General features: G+C 47.7%; 1 protein-coding gene across 1 annotated transcript in view; it reads right to left on the bottom strand.

Moving 5' to 3' along the window:
- Positions 1-27,309, bottom strand: part of KIRREL3 (kin of IRRE like 3 (Drosophila)) — a 433,673-nt gene extending 406,364 nt beyond the window's left edge. Inside the window, exons 1-3 of the mRNA XM_015416357.1 lie at positions 27,274-27,309; positions 20,020-20,047; positions 14,661-14,759 (exon numbers count right to left, since the gene is read on the bottom strand). Of these exons, the coding sequence (XP_015271843.1) occupies positions 14,661-14,759; positions 20,020-20,047; positions 27,274-27,309 (163 nt within the window). The remainder of the gene's footprint in view (positions 1-14,660; positions 14,760-20,019; positions 20,048-27,273) is intronic.
- Positions 27,310-27,629: the final 320 nt, after the last annotated feature.

Genomic DNA, 27,629 nt, shown 5'->3' with positions numbered 1-27,629 from the left:
GGTGGCTGTAAGCATCCCACCTCCTCTCCTACACCTGACAGGCAGTTGCCTGTCCAGCATAGGAGGGGGAGAGGGAGGAGTATTAGAAGCTACTGTGGAGGTGGGGCTGCACCTGACAGACAACCACCTGTTAGGTGTAGGAGGTGGGTGGAGTGTGTTGGAAGCCATCAAAGAGTCTGGGCCAGCAGCTTTGCCTCACCTCACAGGTGGTTCTTGGCCACTCCTGATTTCCTCAGCTGTCATTAGCTCTGTGCAGTCCCCTGTAACTGTTGGTTGTTTTTTTTTACCTCAGAATACTGAGCTCTGCAGCTGACCAATCAGAGAATGGGGGGTGCAGAGATTCAGCTGCCTGGCAGCCACATAGGAATCAATGGGGGAGCACATTTTCCCCTTTTTGACCCACTTACGGGTCGGATTTCTAAAAATGCCTTCTTAGTGAGCACCTTTGCCATGGTAGGAGCGCTCTCCCCGAATTTGGTATCTCTAGGTCCAGCGGTTTGGCCTGGGCATTGATTTTATGGTGAGGGGACTTTCATTTATATATATAGATGAAAGGAAAACTTCAGGGAAGGGACTTGGGAGCAGGACATCATGTTTTGCATCTTGGTGTTGCAAGGAGAAAAGTAATCCTTTTTGGATCCCAGCAACTGTCCAGAAAGGGAGGGAATGAAGGCTGAGGATTGACTGCCTTCTTCACATCCAGAATACGCTTGTGTTAAGCAGTGATAAAAAAATTACAAATGTAAAACTTTCCAGCATTTTTTTTGTAAACAACCCCAGGCAGGAATCCTACAGACTCTCCTCAGCAACTCTGGCCACTGGATATCTCAGTCAGATTTCAAAGGCACCTTTACAGGCAGAACATTTGTAGGAATTCTGAGAAAAGTTAAAGAATTTCAGATGGAGAGGACAAAGACCAAAACTTGGAACCTCTGAAAGGCAACCAGTTGGATTCCCTCACCTCATGGGGAGATTGCATTCCAAGGGGGAGCTTTGAAAGGACAGATGTAAAAATCAGTGGTTTCCTCATAACCACATCCTACAGCCAAGCTTAAGGGATAATGAGTATCTGAAGTGTCTGTGAATTCCCATAGTCAGAGGAGAAGAAGAAGGATATTTGATTTATACCCTGCTCTTCACTACCTGAAGGAGTCTCAGAGTGGCTTACGATCTCCTTTCCCTTCCCCTCCCCACAACAGACACGGTTGTGAGGTAGGGGGGGCTGAGAGAGCTCTGAAAGAACTGCTCTTTCCAGAACAGCTCTGAGAGAATCATAGAATCATAGCGTTGGAAGGGGCCATACAGACCATCTAGTCCAACCCCCTGCCCAATGCAGGACCAGCCTAAAGTATCTCTGACAAATATTCGTCCAGCCTCTTCTTGAAAGCTGTCAGTGAAGGGGAGCTAACCACCTCTGGGCAGCTGATTCCACCTTTAAACCACTCTGACCGTGAAAAGGTTTTTCCTAATATCCAGTCAATACCTTTCTGCATGTAATTTAAACCCACTGCTTGGGGTCCTATCCTCTGCTGCCAACTGGAACAGCTCCTTGCCCTCCTCCAAATGACAGCCTTTCAAATATTTAAAGAGAGCAATCATGTCCCCCCTCAATCTCCTCTTCTCCAAACTAAACATTCCCAGGGCCCTTAGCCTTTCCTCGTAGGGCTCGGTCTCCAGACCCCTGATCATCCTTGTCACTCTCTTCTGCACCCTCTCGATTTTGTCCACATCCTTTATGAAGTGAGGCCTCCAGAACTGCACACAGTACTCCAGGTGTGGCCTGACCAAGGCAGTATACAGAGGGGCTATGACCGCCTGCGATTTTGATGCTATGGCCGACCCAAGGTCATGCTAGCAGCTGCATGTGGAGGAGTGGGAAATCAAACTCGGTTCTCCCAGATTCGAGTCCGTGCTTCTAACCACTACACCAAACTGATGTAGAACAGTTGTTTTAAAGTCCAGAACTTCTTACCTACTTTGAATTGACGTATTCTTTAAATAAATATGCTCTTGCTTAAATGAACACCTTCCTTAAATAAAATACGGTCTTCTTTAAATTCCTCCCTTAACTGCCTGGCTATGCTTACTCACAATCATCGTACCAAAAGGATGATTTGTTTCCAAAGGAATATTGTGTAAAAGGAGACAGTCAGCTGGCAACCCAAGGACTGGTCACCCTACCTCAAATGTGTGCCCTTATTTCGCCTCAGATAAAAGCGCCTATGCCCAGAAGGAAATTCTGCCTTTCTAAGGATCAGTCCCCAACTGGATAAATGGCATGTGCCTAGTGATTATATATCTGCTTCTGAATGTTAACAAACAGCCTGCAATGTCTGATTGAGTGGGTTATTAGCAGAATGAAGACAGATGGCAGAGGATTAAGTCTAACACTTCTTTCTTTCAAGGCTATCATTACCCAACAGCTCTCCCACTCTTCTTCAAACTACAAACTGTCGCTAGTTTAATTTCCCCCTTGCACCTCGGTCGCCCTGAGCCACCTAGCGATCCGGACGTGAAGAAGCAAGAGTGATATTTAATCAGGCCACTGGAATGGATCAGAAAAGCACCCTGTGCTGGGACAGTCCTTTCCTTTTCCCAGGCCATATCTGTTCTGCAAGCCTGATTCCCTGCTACAGCTGAAGGCAGGATCCTGTTGCCATTTCCACTGCATGGCCAATAGTGGTGGGAAAACAATAGGAAGACGATCAAAATCTCAGAGAAATTAAGGACCCTCAATTACACCAAAATGAAGAAACTGGGGAAGAATTGCTTAATTATTTGACCCTCCCCTTCCTCCAGGTACTTCTAGAGGAGGAGGAGGAGATTGGATTTATACTCCACTATTCACTACCCGAAGAGTCTCAGTGTGGTTTACAATCCCTTTCCCTTCCCCTTCCCTACAACAGACACCCTGTGAGGTAGGTGGGGCTGAGAGAGTTCTCCTGAGAACTGCCCTTGAGAGAACAGCTCTGAAAGAATTTATGACTGGCCCAAGGTCACTCCAGCAGCTGCAAGTGGAGAAGTGGGGAATCAAACCTGGTTCTCCCAGATTAGAGTCTCTGCTCTTAACCACTACACCAAACTGGCTCAGAGGCGTGGGGTGGGGCTGTGGCTCAGTGGAAGAGACCCTGCTTTATATGCAGAAGGTCCCAGATTCAATCCCTGGCATCTCCATTTAAAAGGACCAGGTAGTAGGTGAGGTGAAACCCCAGAGAGCAGCTGCCAGTCTGAGTAGACAATACTGGCCTTGAGGAAACAATGGTGAGCCAGCTTCATATGTGTGTTCACGTGTGAGTCAAAAGGCAACCACCCAGGGGATCCTTGCATTTGACTCGTACTCTGTGCCATTGTTCCCTCTAAGCTGAGTTAGTGTGAGCTAGCTCACAGTTTTTTAGCCTCCAGCTCACAGATTTTTGTCTTGGTTCAGGAAGGATGGGGCTCCAGAGCAAACCAATTTATGCAGTAGCCAAATCCTTCACTCACAACTTTAAAGCCAGTAGCTCACAAAGGCCCCTGCCATACGGCAGGGGAAAAGCCTCTAAAAGCGTGGCTTTTAAAAGCCGCGCCAAAGTTGAGACGCTGCGGCGGGATCCCACGGATCCCCGGGCCGCGGCGCCTTTTCTCCCCGGCACAATTAGACGCCGGGGAGAAAACACGGCCCTGACAGGGAGCATGCGCAGTTCGGCTAGGAGCCAGGGATGCGCCGGCGCAAAGACGCGCCGGTGATCCGACGGCCCGGCTTGCAGCGCGTCGTCCAGATGAACCACCTCGGGTAGGTGGTTCACTTTTGACGCGCCTCATCGGGGGAAGGGCCGGATCGGAGACGGGAGCGCAACGCCAGCCAGATGTTGGCGTGGGATCACGCCCGTTTGCTCTGTCTCCAATCCGGCCCACTCCCGGCCCAAAACGCCTCATATGAACGGGGCCAAAGTAGAATTTTTGCTCACAGGGCTCCACGGCTTAGAAGGAGCATTGCTCTGTGCCACTTTGCCTTGTGACTTTGTAGTCTCCTGCTTAGGGTTGCCAAGTGCTTACCTGTTCCAGAGCGGGGGAGTCTAGCCTTGCTCCGGGAGTCTTCGCGCTCACGCGCGCTGCAAGCACATCACACGGACGGGGACGTGCTTGCGTCACTTCCGTGTGATGTGCTTTGGGGGTGGGGTTCCCCCCGGGGGCCGAATCCGGAGGTGGCGGGGAACGGGCCTCCCGGGCAGGGGTTTCCCGCTCCCCGGGGGGACTTGGCATCCCTACTCCCGCTTCTGCTGACCTGTCCTCCAAAGATGACTTTGCACTTGGAAAATATTGGGGACTGCAACAGCTGCAGCTGTCTGTACTCAGCAAGCAGAGCACAAAGTTGTATGTGGAGAGCAGAGGCACTGTGATAGATGCTCTGTGCAGCTAAGGCTGTCGGGGATAAGCATCTCTATTAACACCTGACCTGCCTCCACGGCAAATTGGCCCCTGCTTTACTAGCTAAATGACTCAGCAGGGAACCAGTGTTCCCTTGCCCAGACCCCCTGTGGTCTTCCCGCAACAAGTGATAAGTTCATTAGGAAGCCGTTTGTTACAGAGTTAAGGGACCAGCCATTGATCTGACTTGTTTTCAGAGCCTCACATCCCTTGTAAGTCCAGAAGTAAGGAAGGAAGAAACTGGAGACACTTCCAGGCCTAGCTTATCTGTTGTAGCTCAGTTTGGTGGAGGAAACATACAGGTGGCTTCATCTGATTGGATCTTATCCTTATTTGTGCTCTGCATAGCACTGTAATGCTTCGCCCACTATCTTTTGAACTGCTTGACTTTGTAGTCTCACTTTGGCACTAAAGACGGTTTCCCCCTCCTTCCTCTCTCTGCACTCATGAAACATATACCTACCCCAATTAGGAGACCACTTCAGGCAACTGATGAAGTGGACTCTGATGCCATAATATATATTTGTTAAATTTGAAGGTGCCATAAGACGCAGCTGAGTTGTAGAGACGTTTAGAGAGGCCATCTCCAAGGGCGAAGGGAGAAACTACTGAAGGCCGGACTGCTCTTTATATAGATACAGATTGCAGGGTGTTTGTACCTGCAGCCAGGATTGTCTCAAGCCCTGTTCACAACTCACAATCAACGTATGTACAATCTGTGTATGCATTGAGTAATTCTCATGTTACATTCAACATATATACAGCTGAATATATGGCAGAAAAAACTGCACATTTATCCCAGTTTCATTTGTAAAGTGAATGTCTGTTGGCCAGTTTGGTGTAGTGGTTAAGTGCGCTGACTCTAATCTGGGAGAACTGGGTTTGATTCCCCACTCCTTCACTTGCACCTGCTGGATGACCTTGGGCAAGCCATAGTTCTGACACAGCTGTCCTTGAGTAGTGAAGGGCGGGGTATAAACCCAATCTCTCGTCTTCTCTTCCTTCTTACATATGTATGCATTTGCATTCACTTTAACGTGTGAAGAAGCCTTCTGTGATCTCACCCAAAAGGGTTTGGAGGTGGTTTACACTCACAAAAAACCCACCAATCTAGATAACATAGTCAATAAAACATGCTACAAATACACATTGATTGTATCTTCCTATCACCAGTTCCCCTTCCCCTCCAGCAGATCCCTGTGACCCCAAAAAGACATTGAAGAAGAAGAGAAGAGATTGGATTTATACCCTGCCCTTCACTACTCGAAGGAGTCTCAGAGTGGCTTACAATCTCCTTTCCCTTCCCCTCCCCACAACAGACACCCTGTGAGGTAGGTGGGGCTAAGAGAGCACTGAGAGAACTGCTCTTTCCAGAACAGCTCTGAGAGAACTGTCACTGACCCAAGGTTACGCCAGCAGCTGCATGTGGAGAAGTGGGGAATAAAACCTGGTTCTCCCAGATTAGAGTACGCGCTAGGGAAACAGGACCTTTACAAACAAATGTGGGTTGGCGAACTGCAGTGACAGACTGATCTATAGCTGTATTTATACACATTTATATACATCTACATCTATAGCTGTATTTATGTAAAGCTGGTAGGTAAAGATCTTAAAACTGGTGCATATAAAAATCTGCAGAACTATATACATTAGGGGGAAAGCCAAATAACTAAATGCCCCTAAAAGCCGGGGCAAATGAATGTGTCTTCATCTAGTGTCAAAAGATCAGCAGGCAGTTTGGCATCAGGCATATTGCTGGGGTGATACCACGAAGAAGACCCTGCTCCTAATCCCAGCCTCCCTTACCTCGGAAAACGAAGGAAGAACGAGCAGAGTCTCTGATGGGCAGATATATAACAGGACTAGACAGGCCCTTAAAGTGCCTTGGTGCTAAGCTATTAAAGAAAACAACCTCTTTGAAATGAGCCTGGAAGCAAATCAGCAGTCAACAGATAATTACACTTGACAACACAGACCCTACATGGCAGGGAGAAGCACTGTTGTTTACCAGGAGTGTTGTCACAGGCAAAGGCTGATGTCAACAGCTACATCTCCAAACAGCCCAATCCAAATTCTACAGGTTAATCGGGGCTGCGACACAAGTGCCAGTTTTGCTGACCAGAAAATTCTCCAAGGAAATCAGAAACCCCCCTAGATCCATCAGCCTACTGGAGCAGCCTGACCTAATTGCTCCCCACAGATGTCCGTGAGTCTAACCCCTTAATGTCCTAATGTCCTAAATTACTCCTTATCCTCTTTATGCGCTCATGTTCACAGACTTAGCTGCTAAAGGGGAGGAATCTTTGAGGATCACTTCGGCATGATAAGGGTGACACTGGACAATCTCCCCTGAGCCAGGGTTGGCAGAACTTGCCTGGACAGGTGGTGCATAGTTTAACACAATACAGATGTGGGGCACCAGCTATGACTAGTTTATTTTTAAACCATTCTTTTTCCTGTTTCGAAAAGAAGCTTTGAATTTCTTTTTTCAAATAGAAACTACCATGTCCAAATGAGAAAAATACATTTTGGGGGCATTTGGGTGAACAAACCAGTGTTCTAGGAGGGGAACTGAACCCACGGACCTTACCATGCCTACAACCTTGAGTGTGGGAGAAACTGCATTTCCCTGGGGGGGGGAGTGTGATTTGGGTCCGGGGGGGGGAAGAGAGAGAGAGATAGAGAGATATTCCCCATAATAAAACTGCTATTGGGAAGAAAGATGTGTGAGTTTCGGCCAACAGGCGTGCAACAACTGGATATTTCCTCAATGACACCATCACCTGAGATGGCCAAGAAATCAGCTGGAATGAGACCTTCCTTGATTGAACCCACTAGTTCTTTAAAACCCTAGAAGCGTGGCTTGAATTTACAGAAAGCAATTGTTAGGACTTGCAGAAAAATAAAATAGAAGAAGCAAATGGGAGGAAACTATATGTTAGATTACAGACCATTAATGTCTTCCTAGATGCAAGCTACCAGCTCTCCAGAGGCCAAGTAGTGACTGAAAAAAATATATACATGTTGCCCCAGGGAATATAAAACAGCGTTTGCAATTTCACACATTCAGCTGCAATGGCCATATATGTGAATTCCCCTTCAGTACCAATCTGACTGAGAGATGACTGTTGCACTGAGCAAGCCTAAAACTTATCCCTAGAAGAACTGTGTATGAGATGGAATGACACAAGTCTCCATAGACTTATGGGCAGTTTCTTGGGAAGGAAAGAGCCTACCAGGCATGATTCAGACAATATACATCTGGTTATTTGAAATGATAATCACCTGGGGAGACTGTTCCATTTGGTGACTGCATTCCTTTGCTACAGCATGATAACCATGGGAAGCAGCCTCCATGAATGTAGATGTCCAGTGACCACTCTGTGACTGCAGGAGGCTGAATAAGGAAGTGCGGATAAGGAACCAACTTCAGCCTCCTTGTGACTGCTGGCTTATACAAATCAGGCAGATCCTTGCTGATGCTTTTGTTGGGCATTTTGCTGCCTCATTAGCCCTTTTCACAAGTCATAGTGAACAGGAATACAATCAATGCATCTGAAGAAGTGTGCATGCATGAAAAGCTTATACCCAGAATTAATTTGGTCTTAAAGGTGCCACTGGACTCAAACTTTGTTTATCTTTGTTCTACTGCATCAGACCACGTAGGTACCCATCTGAATACAGCACCCACTTGTGTCATGATCTGGGCTGTGCCACCAGAGGCCTACTAGGCCCAGGGAGCCTGGTTAGCAGTAGGTGAGGCTGGGCCTACAACTCCCAGAAGCCCCTGAGAGGTTTTGGAGCCAAAATTGACCAATAGGAAAAGAGGAGGGCTTGGAATAAAAGATCTGGAGCAGCAGGAAAAGCTGTTCTTCTTCCCAGAGGGCAGAGCTAGAAGGAAGGCTGCTGCAGGAAGAAATCCTCATCCTAAGGGAAGGGTGAGTAGTCTAGTGTCACTTGGAATAGTGAGCTAGGGACAATATATATTTAGACGCATTAGGGCATTTGATTTCTTTTCACCCACTTACTGTGGCTGGTTTTCAAAATGTAAGGAAATGTAAGGAAAAAAATACCCAAAGAACAAGAAGAAAGTCCTCCCTTTGGTAAAGTGTTCACTTGTTTCCCACTGTGTGTGCAGATTGCAGACACTGAAGATGAAAAATATTGTCCCGTGAGCATGCATTTCTGTGATCCCACAATGGAGGGTTTGTGGGAAAAGTGCTGCCAGTGTACTTTGCTAAAGGCTTTGGAGTGACTACCAGGCATGAACACCTGTTGTGGGTCAGTCAGGAGAGAAGGACTCCTCAGGAGGAGAGGTCTCCTCAGGAGGAGAGGAGTCCAGTGTAGCCAGCTCTGAAACAGCAGAAACTAACAAGAAATATGAACTGCCAACAATTGATACAGAGCCACCAGAACCTTCCAGCCAGTTCCAACAGATGAAACACAGGTGGTCGTTACCAGCCCTCTACCCTTTGAGCACCAAAGACAAAGACTTAGAATGGAGCTCCAGGGGAGAAGGCAAATCTCTTGGCCCTATGCCAGCTGCTTGCTGATGATGAATAGCTGCAGGGTTACTCCCAAGCAGTTGGCTGCAATTTAGACCTTGCAGCAGAGGCCTATAAGAGCCAGCCAAGTGAGACTGCTGGGTGTGGACGCAATAAGTCACCCCTTGGTGACCAAACTGCCAGACTCTGCTCCACTGCAGTGACCTTTGGACTGGTTTTGGACTTGGATATCAGACCTGCTTGATCTTGTATATGACCTTGGACTGCCAGACCTTGCTTTTTGGACCATGTTCTGAACTGAACACTGCTGTCTGGTAACTGATCTTCTGGACTGCATCTTGACTCTGACTCTGGACTTTGACTTGGCTTGCACCTAGATTCTGACAATACCAGAGACCACTTTTTTTCAGTTAATAGATTTCTTTAAAAGGGGCATCAACGCTTCCTTCAGATTCTATGCTGCTAGGTATTGATTCTCTAATGTGATGTAATTTTCATATCCCATTTGAGAGTTACAGCTATGAGATTTGGTAACTACTCTTTGAGTGCCAGAGCACAATTATGCCCTTTAAGTCCACTGAAGTCAATTGGCTTAGGATGCCACTGTCTTCTCTCTCTTTTTGTTCCTGTACTACTGTTTGTGCATTCGCACATACACAGATTTGTGCATTCGCACATACACAGATTTGTGCATTTGCACATACACAGATTTGTGCATGGATGGTGAGGGTAAAGAGACAAAATAAGCGGACAAATGTGTCACATGAAACCATAGGATGGGACACTTCAACTTACTCAAAGGTTAGCAGCACTCCTCTTTGAAATGCCAAGCTTGAAGTGGACTATGTTCTGCATCATATCCGCCTCTAGTCATGTGTGGATGTTAGTATTTCTCCAGTGAAGCATTAAGTGCAAGATCCAGAAACAGGTCTCAAATTAAGGGAATCATCTAGGTCCCTGTGCAGACTGTGATAACTATTCCAAGTTAGTTCCAGGACATATGTAAAGAAAAATAGCTAATGCTGACAAGCCCTTATTTTACATATTCTGCACCTTTAAATCTCAATCTTATAGATGTGGTTGCCTCAGGAGACAGGTACCATTTTGTTTTTCAGGCTGTGGTGAGTCATGCCAATTGTATCCTCCCAGAGGGAAAATTTCCATTAGCACTATGTATTTTCCCCAAATGTTATTCAGGCATCAAATAAAACCTCCTGTCAGTGTTCAAAACACTCGCATGAAAGAGAATAGCGTAATAAGAATGCAGTGAATTTAAAATCCTGTGCCTAGCCTAAAGAGTTTTGGTCTTTGTTTGTGGGCCCCCCAAATGTACAACACTGCCTTCAAAATTTAACAACACACTTTAATCTTTGGTTAATGACATTTTGTGAATCTCTATTTCAGATTTGCCATTCTGTCTCGGTGGTGACCAAGTCCCCCCAAATATAGCCCGCTTAATGGGAATTTCATGTAATCCCCATCAGTGGTCTGTCTGAGAGGGAAACAGAAAAATATCAGGTAGGGCTGCCAAGGTGCAGCGGGGGATCCACACGTCTTCACAGGATCCCTGCCACGGGGGACAGCGATACGCGTTGCACCACCGTCGCCAGGATGTGACGCTATGCGTCGCTCTGGCAATGGGGCTGTTTGGAGTCCCGTTGCCAGAGCAACGCGTAGCGCCACATCCTGGCGACGGCGGTGCAACACGTATAGCTGTCCCCCGCGGCAGGGATCCTGTGAAGACATGCGGATCCCCCGCCGCAGCTTGGCAGCCCTAATATCAGGTAGTGATTGCTGAACAGAACATCGAGGGCTTCTGATACAGGGGTGTGGGATCTCTGTCTGTTATGCAGAAATGTTGAATTAAAAGGGGTTAAAAGACATCTTTTTTCCTATTAAAAAAATGAGGGATGGATGTCCTGTACAGGATTAATGTGGGAAATAGGGAGCTGAAACTACTTGGCACTGAGCTATGTAACAGCACCTGGTAAATAACATCCCAGTTAGCCCCTATCTGCTGATCACCTATGTAGCGGCATCTGCCTATATATTTGAACTGTTAGCTTCCATTTCCATGTATCTGAAGAAGTGTGCATGCACACGAAAGCTCATACCTTGAATAAACATGTGTTGGTCTTAAAGGCACTACTGGACTCAAAATTTGTTCTTTTCCCCTCCATGTCATTAGTAACCCTACAAGGAACCACACTGAAAGGGCAGTATTTTTGTCCTCAATCCGAAGCTGCCTTAATGTCTGAACTTTCCTGGTGCATCTTAAGTATGCAGAGGAACACATATAGCCATCTATGCGTGAAATTGTTGCAGAAGCAAGCTGAAGACAAGATCCCACCACACATTAACTCCTCCATGCATGTTCCTTTCGATTAGAGCTTTCACTGCTATCCTGAGACTCAGCCCCGCTCGATTGCTGACATTAACATGTTACTATCACTCTGTTGGCAATTAACATCCTTCTCCTAACACAGCATTTCCCTTTTTGCTTCCTTCCTTTCAAAAACCACGTGAGCCTTTTCATCTGGGGAACAGAGCTTGTGACTTGCTTCAGCATTCTGATGCCTTCACAGTTAAATTGGGGTTTGGACGTGTTCCTCCAGGATTAGAATCCAAAGCACTACCGGCTTGTCCACATTGACCACAACTTCTTTCAATGTATCTGTCAGAGAAGGATACGCACACAACCCTGTTTACTGCTTTTGATGTGACATCTAATGTCAATACGTCTCCCGCTTCTGATAGGTCAAAGACATTGCAGTTATCATTGGGAAGGGAAGAGGGAAGTGTTTGGCCTGATGGAGATTCTCCAAAGGGAGTGGAGAACAAGGAGAAGTCCCCAGAAGCAGAAATGTTAATTGTCTTGCTTTTGAGTTTTGGCAGCAGAATTAGAATGTTCATCTCAGAATGTCTCAGGATTGTCCAGCGAAGGTGAGAAAGTACAGAGGGACACTTCGATGGCCAAGGGCAAATGATCAGAAAGCCTTCTTTGCCAATTTCCCATTTTGACGCTAATCACAGATATGGCTGTGCTAGAATTTCCTTCCCTGCAATTTGTTTCTTAAAAACACCAAGTGTCAAAGCCACAAGCTGCTGGGATGCTAACTGTTTTCGGTTCCAAATGCTCTTAATAGTTTAATGATTTCTGTTCACAATTACACAAAGCTATTGCAACAGTTCATCAATGATTGCTCATAGGATGCTTGGCAAGTGGAAGGAATTAACAGGAATAAATGTTTGCTTTTCTAAGGAAGGGGTTCATGTGGCCCCATGGAACTATCAACACATCAGAGAAGGAAGATAACACGGACAGCTTGAAAGCCATGTCATCATTGTTCTCCTTCTTTCCCAGAGACCGATTTCACACAAGAGCTGCGCCACGGTCGCGCCTCCCTTTGCCCCGCTTCTATTGGTAAATTTTCCAGTCGAAGCCGTGTGGCCGTGTTTTGACCCATGGCTTCGCCTGATTTCCCCCGCTGTTTTGTGATCCTCAAAAAACAGGATCACAAAACCGTGGGGAAAATCGGGTGAAGCCGCGGGTCAAAATGCGGCCACATGGCTTCGAGTGGGAAATTGACCAATAGAAGCAGGGCAAAGGGAGGCACGACCGCGGTGCGGCTCTTGTGTGAAATCGATCAGAGTTGAGACCAAGCCGGCATTTTACAAGCCATGTCTTCCATCCAAGAAGGCTTTGACAGATACTTTTCAGGGCTTTTTTTCTGGGGGAACGCAACAGAACAGATTCCTGGAACCTCTTCGACAAAATTATTTTTAAAGTGTTTTAAAGTTCATGAGCTTTCAGTGTGCAGATTGAAAACTTCATTTCCCTCTTGAGAGTTTCAGCACATTCTTTTTTTTTGTTTGTTTAAAGCCCTGCTTTTGTTGGGAGAAAGAAAGTTTGCAAAATCTCAAGTAGACTAAAATGAGCAACTTCCAAATTCTAGCCAGGAGTTATAACCCAAAAAGATGTCATTCTCGAAGCAAACAGATGACTTGAAATATAAGCAATGATAGACCTATGGGGCAAGGAAAAACAAAAACAAAAAACACTTCCTGTACATTAGTTTTGTTTAGTTCTGTGTACACATTCCAATGACATGCAGTGTGTATAGAACAGAGTTTGAGTCCAGTGGCACAAGCGTGGCCTCCAATCTACACCTGTTTATTAGGTGCATATAGCGTAAAGGTAAAGGTTCCCTTGCTCGAAAGCCAGTCGAATCCGACTCTAGGGTTGCGGTGCTCATCTCCGTTTCAAAGTCAAAGAGCCAGCGCTGTCCGAAGACGTTTCCGTGGTCATGTGGCCGGCATGACTAAACACCAAGGTGCACGGAACGCTGTTACCTTCCCACCGGAGTGGTACCTATTTATCTCCTTGCAATTTCTTGCTTTCAAACTGCTAGGTTGGCAGGAGCATATAGCGTAGGTATGCGCAAATGTTTGCTTATACATACCCAATTTTTTCTTCCCAATGGGGACCCGAAGTAGCTTACAAAATCATTGTCCCCTCCTTCATGTTACCCTTATAACAACTTGTCAAGGAAAGTTAGGAAGAGAGAGAGAGACTGACCCAAGGTCCCCCAGCAAGACTCTATGGCAGATGGGGCATTCAAATCTGGGTTTACCAAATCCTAGTCTGATACTACAACCACTACACCATGCTCGCTATGTGCACACAGCTCTCTCTACATGATCTGGAAATTGCTTCGACATGTGCTCTATTCCAGTGATCCCCAGTGTGGCACCTATGGGTGAAATCGTGATCTCTGACATGTCTCCTGGCACCCATTTGCTTCTTCCCCAAAGCAAATAGTCAGTCTTGGTTTTCATCCACCTCATTAGAGCAGGAAGTGCTTGCACAGGAAGAACCATCACTGTTCTTGAACAGAGAACCAATCCAGAAACAGTTGTCCTCATGATAGAAGGATGCTTGGCTTGCAATTGGTCCTGATCCCTATGGCAGCCATTTTGTGATTGCCTCCCATGGGAGCCCATTTGTGGTGGTGCCCATGCCCCATTCTCAAAATCCCATTAGTGGCCACTGGGTTAGCAAGAGTGGGGGCCCCTGTTCTATGCATACATCTCAATAAATGTCTATAGGCTGTGGACAAGAGCATCTTGCAAGTTGGCCGCCAGTGGATTGCATCAGGCAGGAGACTGGTGGGAGGGGACATGATGAGACACTGTTGGAGTGGCAAAGGTAAGTCACTTCTGGGGTGATGCACTGACGTATCAGTCTAGGAATCGCCCCAAACTCCATGGTTCTACCACAGAGTTTCTGTTGAATCCTTCAGTGCTGTGTTGATGCAGTGATGTCACTTACAGGTTCACCTTGGAAATGACGCCATGGCATTGCTCTGATGCTACTTTTCAGAGCAATTTTCCCCCTTCTGTCATGCTACAGAGCAGTGGTGGGGGTTGGGAATTGTTCCCATCATTGCAGGAGACCTGGAAGCCCTGCTGCCCCCCCCCCCATGTGCAATCATGGTACACATTTGGGACACATGAAAAGGGCTCCTGAGAGTGTGCAAGGAGGAGTCTTCCAGAGATGTGTTGCCCAATTTAGTAATAAGAATTACAGTTTTTGAATAGTAGGAAGTCTGAAGATTCTGGACTTCTTCTGGGGAGGGGGAGAAGAGACAGAAATTACTGGAGGTAAAACAGTAAGATCAGAGGAGATGGGAGTCTTTTCTGGCTGGAAAACCCAGTGACAGCGACGGAGGCAAAGACATCACTTACCTTCAGTCATTCGCCGATACTTCTCCTTGTACATGAACCCAAAGACCAGACAGCATCCTCTCCTTGGGAGACCAAGCTCTACAGAAAAGAGAAAGAAGAAATGATATGATATGATATATCAGCAAAACCATCCAACACAAATTATCAGTACTTGGCATGGAGGCCCTGGGGCAGTGAAACATCTGGAGGGAAAATACATGGGATGGTAAGGGGAAGCAAACAACAGAAATAGGCTAACTTAATAAGGATATTTGCCTGCCAGACAAAAAGTAGTTCTTTTTAGGTCCTAATGAGATGAGATGCTGAAAGATCCAGCTTGCTTTTGATCATCAAAACACTGCAGGGGTGAAAGGGTTTGAGCCTTGATGTCCAAATGGAACCGAACCTCCATGCCCAGATGAGACATTAGTCTGAATGCCGCTTTCTGGGAAGCATCCACAGGGGTGGGTGTTGGCTTCTTTGCCTTGCTTGTAGGCCTTCTAGGGCATTTGGTTGGCCAATGCGAGAAACAGGATGCTGGACTGGATGGACCACTGTTATGATCCAGCAGGACTTATAATGTCAAACCCCTTCCATGCCCTGTGCCACAGCCCAGCTGACTCCCCACCCCTTGTGTGTGACTGCTATTCCCCCTCAACAATGCTGGGAAGATCTCTCAGACTTCCGATCACAGATCTCACAGAATCTTGCCTTTTTTTAAAAAAAGGCTCTTTGTCATATGCGCAAGAGGGTTCATACCAGCACCAAAGTACGACAAATACACCTTGCCAACCAGAAAAAATAGAAGATGGAAACAAACAAGTGCAGGGGTAGCGCTCTAAATACAGCGAGCTAGAAAATGACACAAGCCAACACTGAGGCCATCAAATAGAAGCCAGAGAGCATAATTTCGCCAATAGGCCCTGACAGCACGTGTTTCATGGATGAGGCTTAAATCAATCCCCCCCTGTCATGACTCAAATAAAGCCTACATGCCCAGAACCTAAATTTAAAATGGTTCTTTTCTGCATTCCATTCCACATTTGCCATATGACACAAATTTAGCACAAGAGGATCTCAAAGGCACATCTTTAGCACAACGTGCAGGAACACCTTCAACAATAAAACAATAAAAAGAGTCTGCATGTGATCCTCACAATAGTCCTGTTCTGATGACCGGTGTGTCAATTTCTTTCTTTTCTTTTTTAAAAAAATGCATGCTACTTTTTGGCCATATGGCCCCCATAGCACTGAACAATAAAGGATACCTAAGCAACAAATTGATATACTAAAACATAAAGCAGGTAAGAATCGGCAAAGGAAAAACCAACCAACAGAAACCAGAAGAAAATATCACATGAACACACAAAGCTGCCTTAGCCTGAATCAGACCCTTGGCCCACTAAAGTCAATATTGTCTACTCAGACTAGCAATGGCTCTCCAGGGTCTCAGGCAGGGGTCTTTCACATCACCTAGTACCTGGTCTTTTTTAACTGGAGAGGCTGGAAACTGAACCTGGGACCTTCAAGCAGATGTTCTGCCACTGAGCCCCTCCCCCTTCACTTCCAGAATCTATATACTAATAGCGAAAGGCGCCCCTGTGTGCAGATATCTAAATCCGCACATCGGGGGCACCTGGAGGGCAGGGAGATTTTCCTGCACACTTGGGGCAGTCCCCAGGTGTGCACAAAAATCTAAAAAGTTGGAAAAATACGGGGGGATATTTAAATCCCCCCCAAATTAAAAGAGCCTTCCCTGTGCATGTGCAGGGAACACTCTGGGAACTCTGTGGCAGGCTGGCGGTTGGAAGCTGTTCAGGCCTCGCCGCGGGGGGGGCGGAGACCGCCAGAGCCAGGAGGGGAGGAGGAGATCAGTCGGGGCAGCGGAGGAGGAGACCACCGGAGCCGGGGGGAGGAAGAGATCAGCAGGCCCAGTGGCTGGTAGGGGGTGTGTGGAGACCAGAGACGGGGGGAATTGGTGGGCTTGGTGGCTGGCAGCCACTCTGGCCACACCGCCGGTGTTCAGGGATGGGGGGGGAGGCTTACTTGCTGCTGCTGCTGCTTCCTTCTCCTCCTGCTCTGTGTGGAGCTCTTCTTCCCCCCCCCGCGAGTATCACGGGTCCCCTTTCTTGTTTTCCATATTTCAAATCAGAAAGGATTAACACCATCATCCCATAAGGACTTTCCTAGAAGTGAGCCCCACTGAATTCAGTAGGATTCTGAGAAGACCTGCTTGGAACTGCATTGTCGAATGGCCAAAAGCCCACTGGAAGAGGAGGGCCACATTACATTACATGCTTTTTAACTAGCTGTGCCCGAGACCCAGCTTGGTTTCCCTGCAGCCATATAGGTGGTGGCTGGAGATCTCCCACTATTACGACTGATCTCCAGGTGACAGAGAGCAGTTCACCTGGAGAAATGGCCACTTTGGAAAGTAGACTCTATGGCATTATACCCCATGGAAGTCCCTCCCCTCCCCAAACCCCACCCTCCTCGAGCTCCACCCCCAAAATCTCCAGGTACTTGCCAATTTGGATCTGGAAGCCCTATACACAGCAGCTATGGGGAGTATCATTTCTGAAGCCTGTGGGACCCCGATTCAGTTTCTTGCCATGGCATGTGTTGCGTACTAAGGATGAGTCAGCCTCAACTAGCCCTGAGGTCGGGTAGAGCTTGCATCCACAAACAATAGCTGGCTAGGATCCTATAATGGACCAACAGAGAAACAATGTAATGTAATTGGGAGTGGGGTGTGTTTGGGGTGTGGTGTCTTGCATGCTTAAAAATCAGGCTTCTGTCAGGGATTTCCAGTCTTTTTTCTCCTTGCTGAAATCACTAATAAAGAGAGCTGATCACCAATGTTCCCTCTAAGCTGTGGAGTCTTGTGAGCAAAAATTCTACTTTGTGAGCTATTGGCTTTAAGGTTGTGAGCGAGCGATTTGGCTACTGTGTAAATTGGTTTGCCCTGGAGCCCTCCTTCCTGAGCCAAGACAAAAATGTGTGAGCCGGAGACTAAAACAATGTGAGCTAGCTCACACTAGCTCAGCTTAGAGGGAACACTGCTGATCACTATACTTGGGGTCTGTTCATCCATGGAACCCATTATTTAATAACATGGCAGGAGGGGGGGGGTTCCTGCCTCCCCCCCCCCGCACCATTTCCCTTAGCCTTAAGGGTCCAGTGGAGAGTTAGTTGTAGAACTTTGGAGCTGCACATGGTGTATTCCAAGCCTATGGATAAAAGTTGTATTCTGATCAATTTTGCTAAGCTCCCCGTCCAGCTTTTCTGAAGCCGGGGACTGAAAACGGAGGGAAATAATGGATTCTCAAACAACAACAGATGTTTCATTTCACTGTCCTGCTAAGCCTGGTGCATCGATGCTCCCCCATCCCTGCTGTCTCCAAATGTGTGCTCGGGCTGCCAAGAAGCCTCAGCAACCAACAGGAAGTGTGTGTCTCCTCTAATTCCAATGCCAACTCATCCAGGCCTCTCACCTGAATGGTATATAGACGGGCTGTTTAAAAATCCAAGGTATTATCAGCACCTGACCAACTCGCACTCCCCAAAGGAAAGTCCTTCCTGAGTGTTTGCTTTGTGTGGCTCCGTTGATGCCAAGTGGGATGCGCCTATAAATCTCCGCTCTTCAACACATGCAAGTAATGAGAGCTCTGTAATCCCCTTCACTTAGCATACCCTGTGATAAAATGGAACACAGAACCTTGAAGGAAAGATAAATCTGTCTCCAGGCTCGGTGCCCTTTCAAAGCAAAACAGCTGGCCCTTAAAGTGGCTGAGCGCCAAGGCCCGAGGAAGTACATGCCTTTGATCTCTTGCTTTCTTCCAGGAGGTGCCTGGCTATCAGTCGACAAGCAGAGAAATGGATCTGAGCGTGGATTTTCTGAGGAGGCGGCGGGCTGTGTGTTTTTCTGCCTGCACTCTGCGTGTGCGTGCGTGTATCTTGCAATGCACCTTGCAAAGTCTTGCAATGCACCTTGCAAAGTCTTCAAACAAACCTTCCCATGTTACAGTGGGGAAAAAATTAAGGCACCATGTCTCTGGACGCTGCCTGCCTGTGGCCCAAGATATACTACCAGGGCTTTCTCATTCCATACAGCCCTATTGATCAAAGTCCTTTTGATGTTTACTCAGTGTGCCTGTGGTCCTGTTTTATAGCCAGCGCTTCCTTTGAAAAGAGTTACTGGAGGTTCAGGTCTGCCGGAAAGCAATGCCCTCCAACCCAGATCTACTTCTGCTCTAATCATCCCGGATGCACAGAGGCTGGCTGTAGTAAGTGGCACAAGAAAGGCAGTCTGCACGTGTTTCCTTGCCAATTCACGTGTGGATAGAAGAAAGAGCAGCAGCAATTGAATCCTGAGAAATTGGGAAGTCGGGATGTGGAATGGTATAGTATAGCCCGATCTCGTTAGATCTTGGATGCTCTTGGATGGGACACGCCCAAGAAAGACTTTGCAGAGGGAGGCAGTGGCAAACCACCTCTGCTTCTCACTCTCCTTGAAAACCCTGTGGGGTTGCCATAAGTTGGGTGCAACTTGATGGTACTTTACACACACACTATTGGGAAGTCACTTCCCAGAATCTAACACAGACTTTTCCAGATAGGTTCTAAGCAGTGAAGGTGAGCTGCCTTAGGCAAGAGTGACCAATTGGGCCTGTCTTTCAAGATATTGTCCTCCTTTCCCATTATTTGCTGTCACACAGTCTTCATGAACCTGTAATGAAATTGCCAATTCAGAGAATTAATTATAGGTAGCACTTGTAACACATAGAGTTGCGAGCTTTGGGTGGGAGCCTGGGGAGGGGAGGGTTTGGGGTGGGGAAGCACCTCAATGGAGTATAATTCCATCAAGTCTACCTTGCAAAGCAGCCATTTTCTCCTGGGACCTGATCTCTCTAACCTGCAGATCAGTTGGAAACCTGGGAGGTCTCCAAACCACACCTGGAGGCTGGTATCCTAGTAACATGTCAGTGGGTTGGATCACAATGAAATTTCCCACTAATAGAAGGCACTTCTGTCAATGGGAGAGGATTTTCCGGCCTCTTTCTCTCTTCCATTGTGGCCTATTGACCTCCCTGAATGCTGCTTCTGGGGGATAGGGGACCCACACAAATGGCATGAAAGGCAAATCAGTGGTCTGCAACAGGAAGAGGGGATTGGCGGATATTACACTTCCCCTCTTGTTAGCAGAAAATTTAGTCTGGCTTCAACACACACACCTTTCAATTTCTTTTCAATGGCAAGGGCACTGTCACTGCTGGGTCAAAAAGGAAGCAACCACATGTGTCAAAGCCACCTTCAAAATTTGCCCGACGTAAGGACAAGGCATAATTTTGTACCAGACTGGCAAGCATCAAATAGAAGTGCATGAATACAAGTTCAAGCATGGACGGCTTCAAAAGGGAATTAGATAAGCAATGGAGCAGAGGTCCATCAGTGGCTATTAGCCACAAGGTATAGATAGGGGCTCTGGGGCAAGTGATGCTCTGTCTTCTTGGTGCTTTGGGGGGGGTCAACAGTGGGAGGGCTTCTAATGTCCTGGCCCCACTGGTGGACCTCCTGATGGCACCTGGTATTTCTGGCCACCGTGTGACACAGAGTGTTGGACGGGATGGGCCTTTGGCCTGATCCAACATTGGCGTCTCTTATGTTCTTATGTTCTAATAGAGGAGTGCACTTCACATACAGGTTGCAAATACTGTCCACTGGGCCTAACTGGCCTGCCATGATGTCACACTGACTCATTGCAGCCCTCTGGGTGTTATTGACCCCGATAATTTGATGTCACAGAGAAGTTGCCCAGTGTAATGCCAGGCTGCCAACCTACGGGGAGAATGTAGAACTGAAGCTCCAAGGCTTACAAACGATAGAATTACTATACTTTGGAAGAGGACTTGCAATAGAAACAAATGCCACGCGATGGCTAGGCATGTGATAATCCCATTTGCCATAAAAAGGGGGTTGAACGAAACTCAGGGTACAATGTCTGCTCAGAGTACAGCTTGATACATCTTCAAATTTTTATTTTTGAAACACAGGTTGGGATCAAGATATGGCTGAATAAAAATGGACATGTGTTGAATTCCTTCTTAGGAGTGTGGTGTGGTGGCTCGAGTGTTGGCCTAGGATCTGGGAGACCCAGATTCAAATCCCCACTCTGCCACAGAAGCCTGCAGGATGTCCTTGGGCCAGACACACAGTCTCGGCCTAAGCTACCTTAGAGGATTATTGTGAAGATAAAATGGAAGAGGGCAGAATGATGTGAGCTACTCTGGGTCCCCGGTGGAGTAAAATAAAAAAATGAAAGTAAAAAGTAAACAGTGAATTAAACATTCGCTGGTCTTGTTGCATTTATGCGCCTTGACGTCTAGTCATGCTGGCCATATGACCACAGAAACGTCTTCAGACAGCGCTGGCTCTTCGGCTTGGAAATGGAAATGAGCACCGCACCCCTAGAGTTGGAGTCGACTGGCTATCGAGCAAGGGAAACCTTTACCTTTTAGTTCATTGACTGCATCCAGAGATACCGGGGAAAAGCCATGGTTTGTCATTACAGGAGCCAATCTTAGACATCCTCAGGTTCATGACAGTTTCAGATGTCAAGATAATTTAGGTTCTGTTGGGAACCAGGATATTTAAAAACATGAATTGCATTCCAATGGAGAAAGGAAGGAAGGCATGGACCTGGGAACTTCCACAGCATATGCCCGTTACTGCAAACCACGGTTCGTTTCCGTGTCTGAATACAATCACAGAAAATGGTACCTTTTGACTTCTGTTGTTACAAGACTCTCTTCTGGCCCAGATGCCCCCATTCTACCCTCTTTGCAACAGCCCAAGAGAGCTACCAATATGGCTGAAGTTAAAACCATCCCAGACATTTCTTTTTTGCCATCAAGTCAGAGCTGACATAAAGGCAAAAGATGTTCAGAGGTGGTTTGTCATTGCCTGCCACTGTAGACCCTGGACTTCCTTGGTGGTCTCCCAACCAAATACTAACCAGGGCTGACCCTGCTTATCTTCTGAAGAACTGATGCAATCAGGATAGCCTGGGCTATGCAGGTCAGGTATTCAGAATTCCTGCCCTTCTTCTACTTAACTTTATCTGTATAAAACTATAGAAGCAAACAGGATGTTATTTATGCCTTTGTTGCTATGAAAGCAAAGATATCATTGATTCTTATCAAGCCTCTAATGAACTGCCAAGGTATCAAAATGTAATTAAAATAACAAAATTAGCTTAACTTTAACAACTGCACTAAATAGTGACTTCAACGGTGGAGCCAAACAAATCCGCTCGCTCTCTCCCTCTCTCTTTTCTCCCCCCACCCCCGCCTTTCACTCTACTGCTAATTCTGAAGTGTAATTGCATAATTACCCATCTCTTTTGCACGAATGGAGCCCTGTTTACTGCACTGACTGATGCTGATGGAATTACAAAAGGATCCACATTCAAAACCCAGCAAGTGATTGCAAAAATGCCTATACAAAATGAAAAGCTATGTACAGCTAACCCCAACACATCTGCAACACAAACAACCTTTAAGCACTTGGAGCAGAAGGAGTAATTTCTACTCAATGAGTGGATATCTTTCTAGGCACTTCGATATGCAGGACCGAGGTCAAAATGGCAGCAGACTGTTGTCTTCTAAGTGGACTATGGGAACCCCATAGTAGCTAGAGCTGAACCTGAATCTGTGCTTTCCAAAGGTAGAACTGAATCCAGAACATCAGGGCAGAGAGTAATAGTGCAATCCTAAGCAATGTTACACCCTTCTGGGTTAATAGAATCAATGGCCCTTGTTGTTGTTGTTCAGTCACACAGTCGAGTCCGACTCTTCGCGACCCCATGGATCATCTCCCGCCAGGCCCTCCTGTCTTCCACCGTCCTCTGAAGTTGGCTCAATTTCATGTTCGTTGCATCGATGACACTGTCTAACCATCTCATCCTTTGCCGTCCCTGTCTTCTTTGACCTTCAATCTTTCCCAGCATCAGGGTCTTCTCCAGGGAGTGCTCCCTTCTCATTTGGTGGCCAAAGGATTTGAGCTTCAGTTTCATTATCTGGCCTTCCAGGGAACAGTCAGGGTTGATTTCTTTTAGGATTGACTGATTTGATCTTTTTGCAGTCCAAGGGACTCTCAAGAGTCTTCTCCAGCACCATAGTTCAAAAGAATCTATTCTTCGGCGCTCAGCCTTCCTTATAGTCCAACTCTCGCAGCCATACCTGACTACTGGGAATACCATTGCTTTTACCATGCGGACTTTTGTTGGCAGGGTGATGTCTCTACTTTTTATCATGCTGTTTAGGTTCACCATCGCTTTCCTCCCAAGGAGCAGGCGTCTTTTAATTTCATGGCTGCAGTCACAGTCTGCAGTGATCTAGAAGGCTGTAACTCTGCTTAGATTGTCCTGGAATCATAGAATCATAGATTTGGCACGGACTTCCAGGGTCATCTAGTCCAACCCCCTGCACAATGCAGGAAATTCACGGCTACTCCCCCCCCAATACCCAGTGACCCCTGCTCTGTGCCCAGAAGATGACAAAAAACCCAAAAAACCCTTCAGGATCACTGGCCAAACTGGCATGGAGAAAAAATGCTGCCTGACCCCAAATTCACAATCAGCATTTCCCTGGGTGTGTAAGAAAGGGCCACAAGGAGTAAGCACAGATGCAACCCTTCCTGCCCTCCTTTTCATGATCTGCCAAAGTTCACAGAATCAGCATCGCTGTCAGATGGTCATCTAGCCTCTTTTTAAAAACCTGCTAAGCAAGTAGCTAGAAAAGGCCAATAACAGGAATTCAAGGCAGAGTAAGTGGGCTCAAGGAGGCTTATGGAAGTTGCACTACAGGGGAAAGCAGTGAAGAACAATGGGCTGGAAAATCCCAGGGCTGCAAGCCTCCAGGTGGGACCTGGCAATCCCCCAGAATTACAGCTCATCCAGACGAAAGCAATCAGTTCCCCTGGAGAAAAAGGATGCTCTGGAGAGTGGACTCTGTGGTGTTGTATCCCACTGAGGTCCCTGTCTTCCCCCAGACTTCATCCTCCAAACTCCAGGAGTTTCCCAACCTGGATCTACCATCCGTACCCTCCTATCACCCACTAGTGGCCAGGGGGGGCCTGGCAACCCTTTCCAAGACTGGAAGATCAGATGATGGACCCATTGAAGTCAGCACATCTTCAGTAGTCCCATCTCTGCTTCACCCCAAGTACTTACAGGTACAGTTAGGGTGTCAGTTCAGAAAACACCCAGATGGTCTAGACTTTCCAACAGAGCCATCAGGGTTGGACTTCAGGTAGAAGCCCAGGGCATGGCTTGGGGCCTCAGCAAGGGCCTCCAGAAGCAGGCTTTTCAATTGAACTATACATTACTTTCTAAAGGGAGGGAACAACAAGATTTAAACTGAAGTGTAGAGTTACTTAACTCTACAACTGGGTCTCCTTACTCTCATCTCCTGATGCTTCAAGATGAATGGAGCAAAGGACCATCTCTTCCCATATGTCCCTGTGTGTCAACTATGGTCATCAGCAGGGGTCATTTAGTAGAAAAAGAGGTGCAGGAGCTCATTAGAATAACTTATTAGCATAACTTATTTGCATATTCCACACCCCTGACATCACTGGAAATGTGTCAGAAGGCAACACCCACCGCTCAGGTTCCACTGGACTGTTTTGGATTGCTAGCTATTGGGGGGGGGGACATGCAGATCTGCCCTCACAGAGGAGGGAGAGCTTGTACCTGAATAAAACTTGCTCTTAAAGGTGCCACTGGACTGTTTTGAATTGCTAGCTATGGGGGGGGGGCGTGAAGATCTGCCCTCACAGAGGAGGGGGAGCTTGTACCTGAAGGCGGGCCGGGGGGGGGCTCTGCAACTTACCTGGCTGCTTCTTGCTCCTCGTGGCCCAACTGAGGGCTGCTGGGAGCAGGGGGTGGGGCTTGTTGCATGTGCCCATCCCCTGGGCTCCTTACTGCCGGAGCTCCGCTCCTGTGTGCTCCTGCAGGAAATGACCTCTGGTCATCGGACAGCCAGCAGTTGGCTATCCCACCACTTAGGGTGGCCTGTCTCACATGAACCAGAGCCTGGATGCTTTCCATCACGGTTCTGGCTTTGTGGAGTGAGGTCCCTGGAGAGGGGAGGGGGGCCTCCTTTTTGGAGACTTTCAGGAGGTACCACAAGGCCTGCCTGTTTGCCAGGGCTTTTGAGGAGGGAGGGGGGAGAGATCTGGGGTTGGCTATTTTAGTTTTGGTTTTAGACTGAGAATGTTTTAACTATTATTGTAATGCCACCTTGAACCTTGAGGAAAGGCAGGATCTAAATGTTTTAATAAATAAATAAAGAAAAAGTAAGAGAAAATACACAGAAATAGCTTCTTCTTCTTTTTGCAGGCATAGTCTGTGTAATGGATTAGAACCTGGGACACCCACATTCAACTCCCCAGTCATCCATGAAGCTCATTGGGTGCCACTGGACTCTAAATTTGTTCTACTGCTTCAGAACAACACAGCTGACCACCTGGGTGAACTTAGGCGCAATGCTCCCTCTAAGCTGTGGAGTCTTGTGAGCAAAAATTCTACTTTGTGAGCTACTGACATTAAAGTTGTGAGCAAGTGATTTGACTGCTGCAGAACTTAGTTTGCGCCGGAGCCATCCTTCCTGAGCTAAGACAAAAATGTGTGAGCCAGAGGCTAATGACCTGTGAGCTAGCTCACACTAACTCAACTTAGAGGGAACACTGCTTGGGTGTGACAGTTTCCCTCAGCCTATTGTGGGGGCAGAATGAAGGAAGGGAGAGGCACATAGGCCACCCTGGTTCCTGCAGAGGAAGGATAAAGATGGATGATAGGCACAGAGCAGCACCTTTCTTCTTAGTGCTCACCCTACACCCATCCCAGCCATGCTAATATAGATGGGCCAATGGTTTGCACTGATGCGGGCATGAGGGAGAACGTGCATGGTTTTGTTGAATTTGTGATTGGTGTCATGGTAGAGCCAGGGAGACAGGCAGACAGGGGGAGTCACAATACAAGTCCAAAGGTCAGCCGGGAGAGCAGTCAGCAGAGCGTTAAACAAGTCCCAAAACACCAGACAAAGCCGTAGTCAAACGTTACCAGAGGTCAGAGTACAAGGAGCAAAGCTGAGGGCGTGGTCAGGTTCAAAGCTGGAAGTCAGGAGCCAGAGCAGTCCAAATACAAGCCGAGTCCAAAAGCCACAGAGTCAAACAGGAATCAAGGTGCAGAGCTTCTGGTTCTACAAACAAGGTTGCCAGCACAAATTGCTCATGGCCAGAGGCCCTACTAAATAGTGCTCTGGCCCATTAACTCATTAGCACCTTTGTGTGAGGTCCTGGCTGCTGTTAAAACTCAGGGCTCAAGGATCTCCACCCTCTTGAACGTGCTTCTTTTCGTAGGCTAGCCAGCTCCTGACGTCTCTGATCCCTAAGCCTACTTACAGGTGGGGGAGATGCAGGTGGTGAGCTGCTTATGGCTTGCTCAATTCCAGGTGCAAACCGTCCTGTAGTTGACTCAGATTGCTGTGTATCCTCCTCAGTACTTACAGTAGGTGCAAATCCTGATGCTTCTTCAGCTCTTAAAGGCACTGAATCCTCCCCTCTTAGGCTGTCAGGAGCTGGCTCTGGGGCTGAGTCAAGGGCAGGCATGACAATTGGTATGGAGGGCCAGATATTTTACCATTGGACAGATTGATGATATTCTGGAGCACATCCCTTTAACATTTTTCAGTTCGTACCTTAGGCCAAAAAACTGCCCTGAGGTAAAGGAAGAAACGTTCCCCTGATCCCTGGCAGCTGTGAGACAGGATAGATGTTCTGTCGTAGTCCTCCCTTCACTAGGACAAGAAAGAATTGTTCTGCATGCCAATTATTTTTCATCACGAAGGGCATTAATTAAAATAATAATGGACCTATTAGTTTAATAAGTTACCTATAAATGAGTTAAGGAACGCACAAATGGATAATGAGGTATCCATGAGACGAATAAAGCACCGACACACTTCATGTGCTTCCAAAGTGTATAACAGGGATAACAAGGCAGAGAGGACTTTCCCCCCACTGTCTGGAGTTGGGGCGAGTGGTGGAGCAACCTGGGTGTGCTGTGACCCAGCAGCCGGAGAGGACAGGCCTATGCCTGGACTCGCCAGCTCCGACAACTCATGGGATGGGAAAGTGGCCGGGAAGGCAGGCAGCGCTGCAGATGGCCCTAATGCCTGGACATCCCAGGAGCCCACCTCCGCCAGGTCTGGAGCAGAAACTAGGCTTGCCAAGTCCCCCCGGGGGGGTGGGGAAACCCCTGCCCCAGAGGCCCGTTCCCCACCGCCGCTGGATCGGGCCCCGGGGGGAACTCCACCCCGACGTGCACGTCACCAGGAAGTGACGCAACCACACCGGGTACACTGGGGGCGGGGCCATGGTCATCTGAGGGAAAACTCCATGGTTTTCCCTTGGATGGTCATGGCCCCACCCCCAGCGTGCCCAGCACCATCACGTCACTTCCTGGTGACGTGGATGTGGCGCGCACACCCTCCGGGATCAGCCCGGGAGTCCCCCGCTCCGGAACAAGGTGAGACTTGGCAACCTTAGCAGAAACACCAGGGCAACTCACTTGGGGCAATAGCAGGCCCCAGGTGTCATTGGGCATGGACCATGGTGGAGTCCAGCCCTGGGAACAAGACAGTGGCAGCAGCAGAGGAGGCAGCCAGGAACAGATGGGAGCTGAGAGTAGTCCATCCGACGCTCCCTGCAGCTGGGCCAGAACAGGCAAGGGCGGGGTGGGCATGGAAGATGCTCAGGGGTGGGGCGGCACCTGGGACTGAGCCAGGAAGCTCCGAGCCAACCCCCATAGTGCCAGGAGGAAGGACAGAGGAGGCAGCCACTCACCAGGGATGGGGGCAGGGTAAACAGGTGGAGGGAGGAAATAAAATGGGGCTCCTGCTGACAGGTGGAGGAAGAAGAGAGCTG

The sequence above is a fragment of the Gekko japonicus genome, unplaced genomic scaffold, assembly GCF_001447785.1.
Source record: "Gekko japonicus isolate JY-2015 unplaced genomic scaffold, Gekko_japonicus_V1.1 scaffold1163, whole genome shotgun sequence".
Lineage (NCBI taxonomy): Eukaryota > Metazoa > Chordata > Lepidosauria > Squamata > Gekkonidae > Gekko > Gekko japonicus.
The sequence above is the reverse complement of the archived record's forward strand: the minus strand, read 5'-3'. Positions and strand labels throughout refer to the sequence as shown.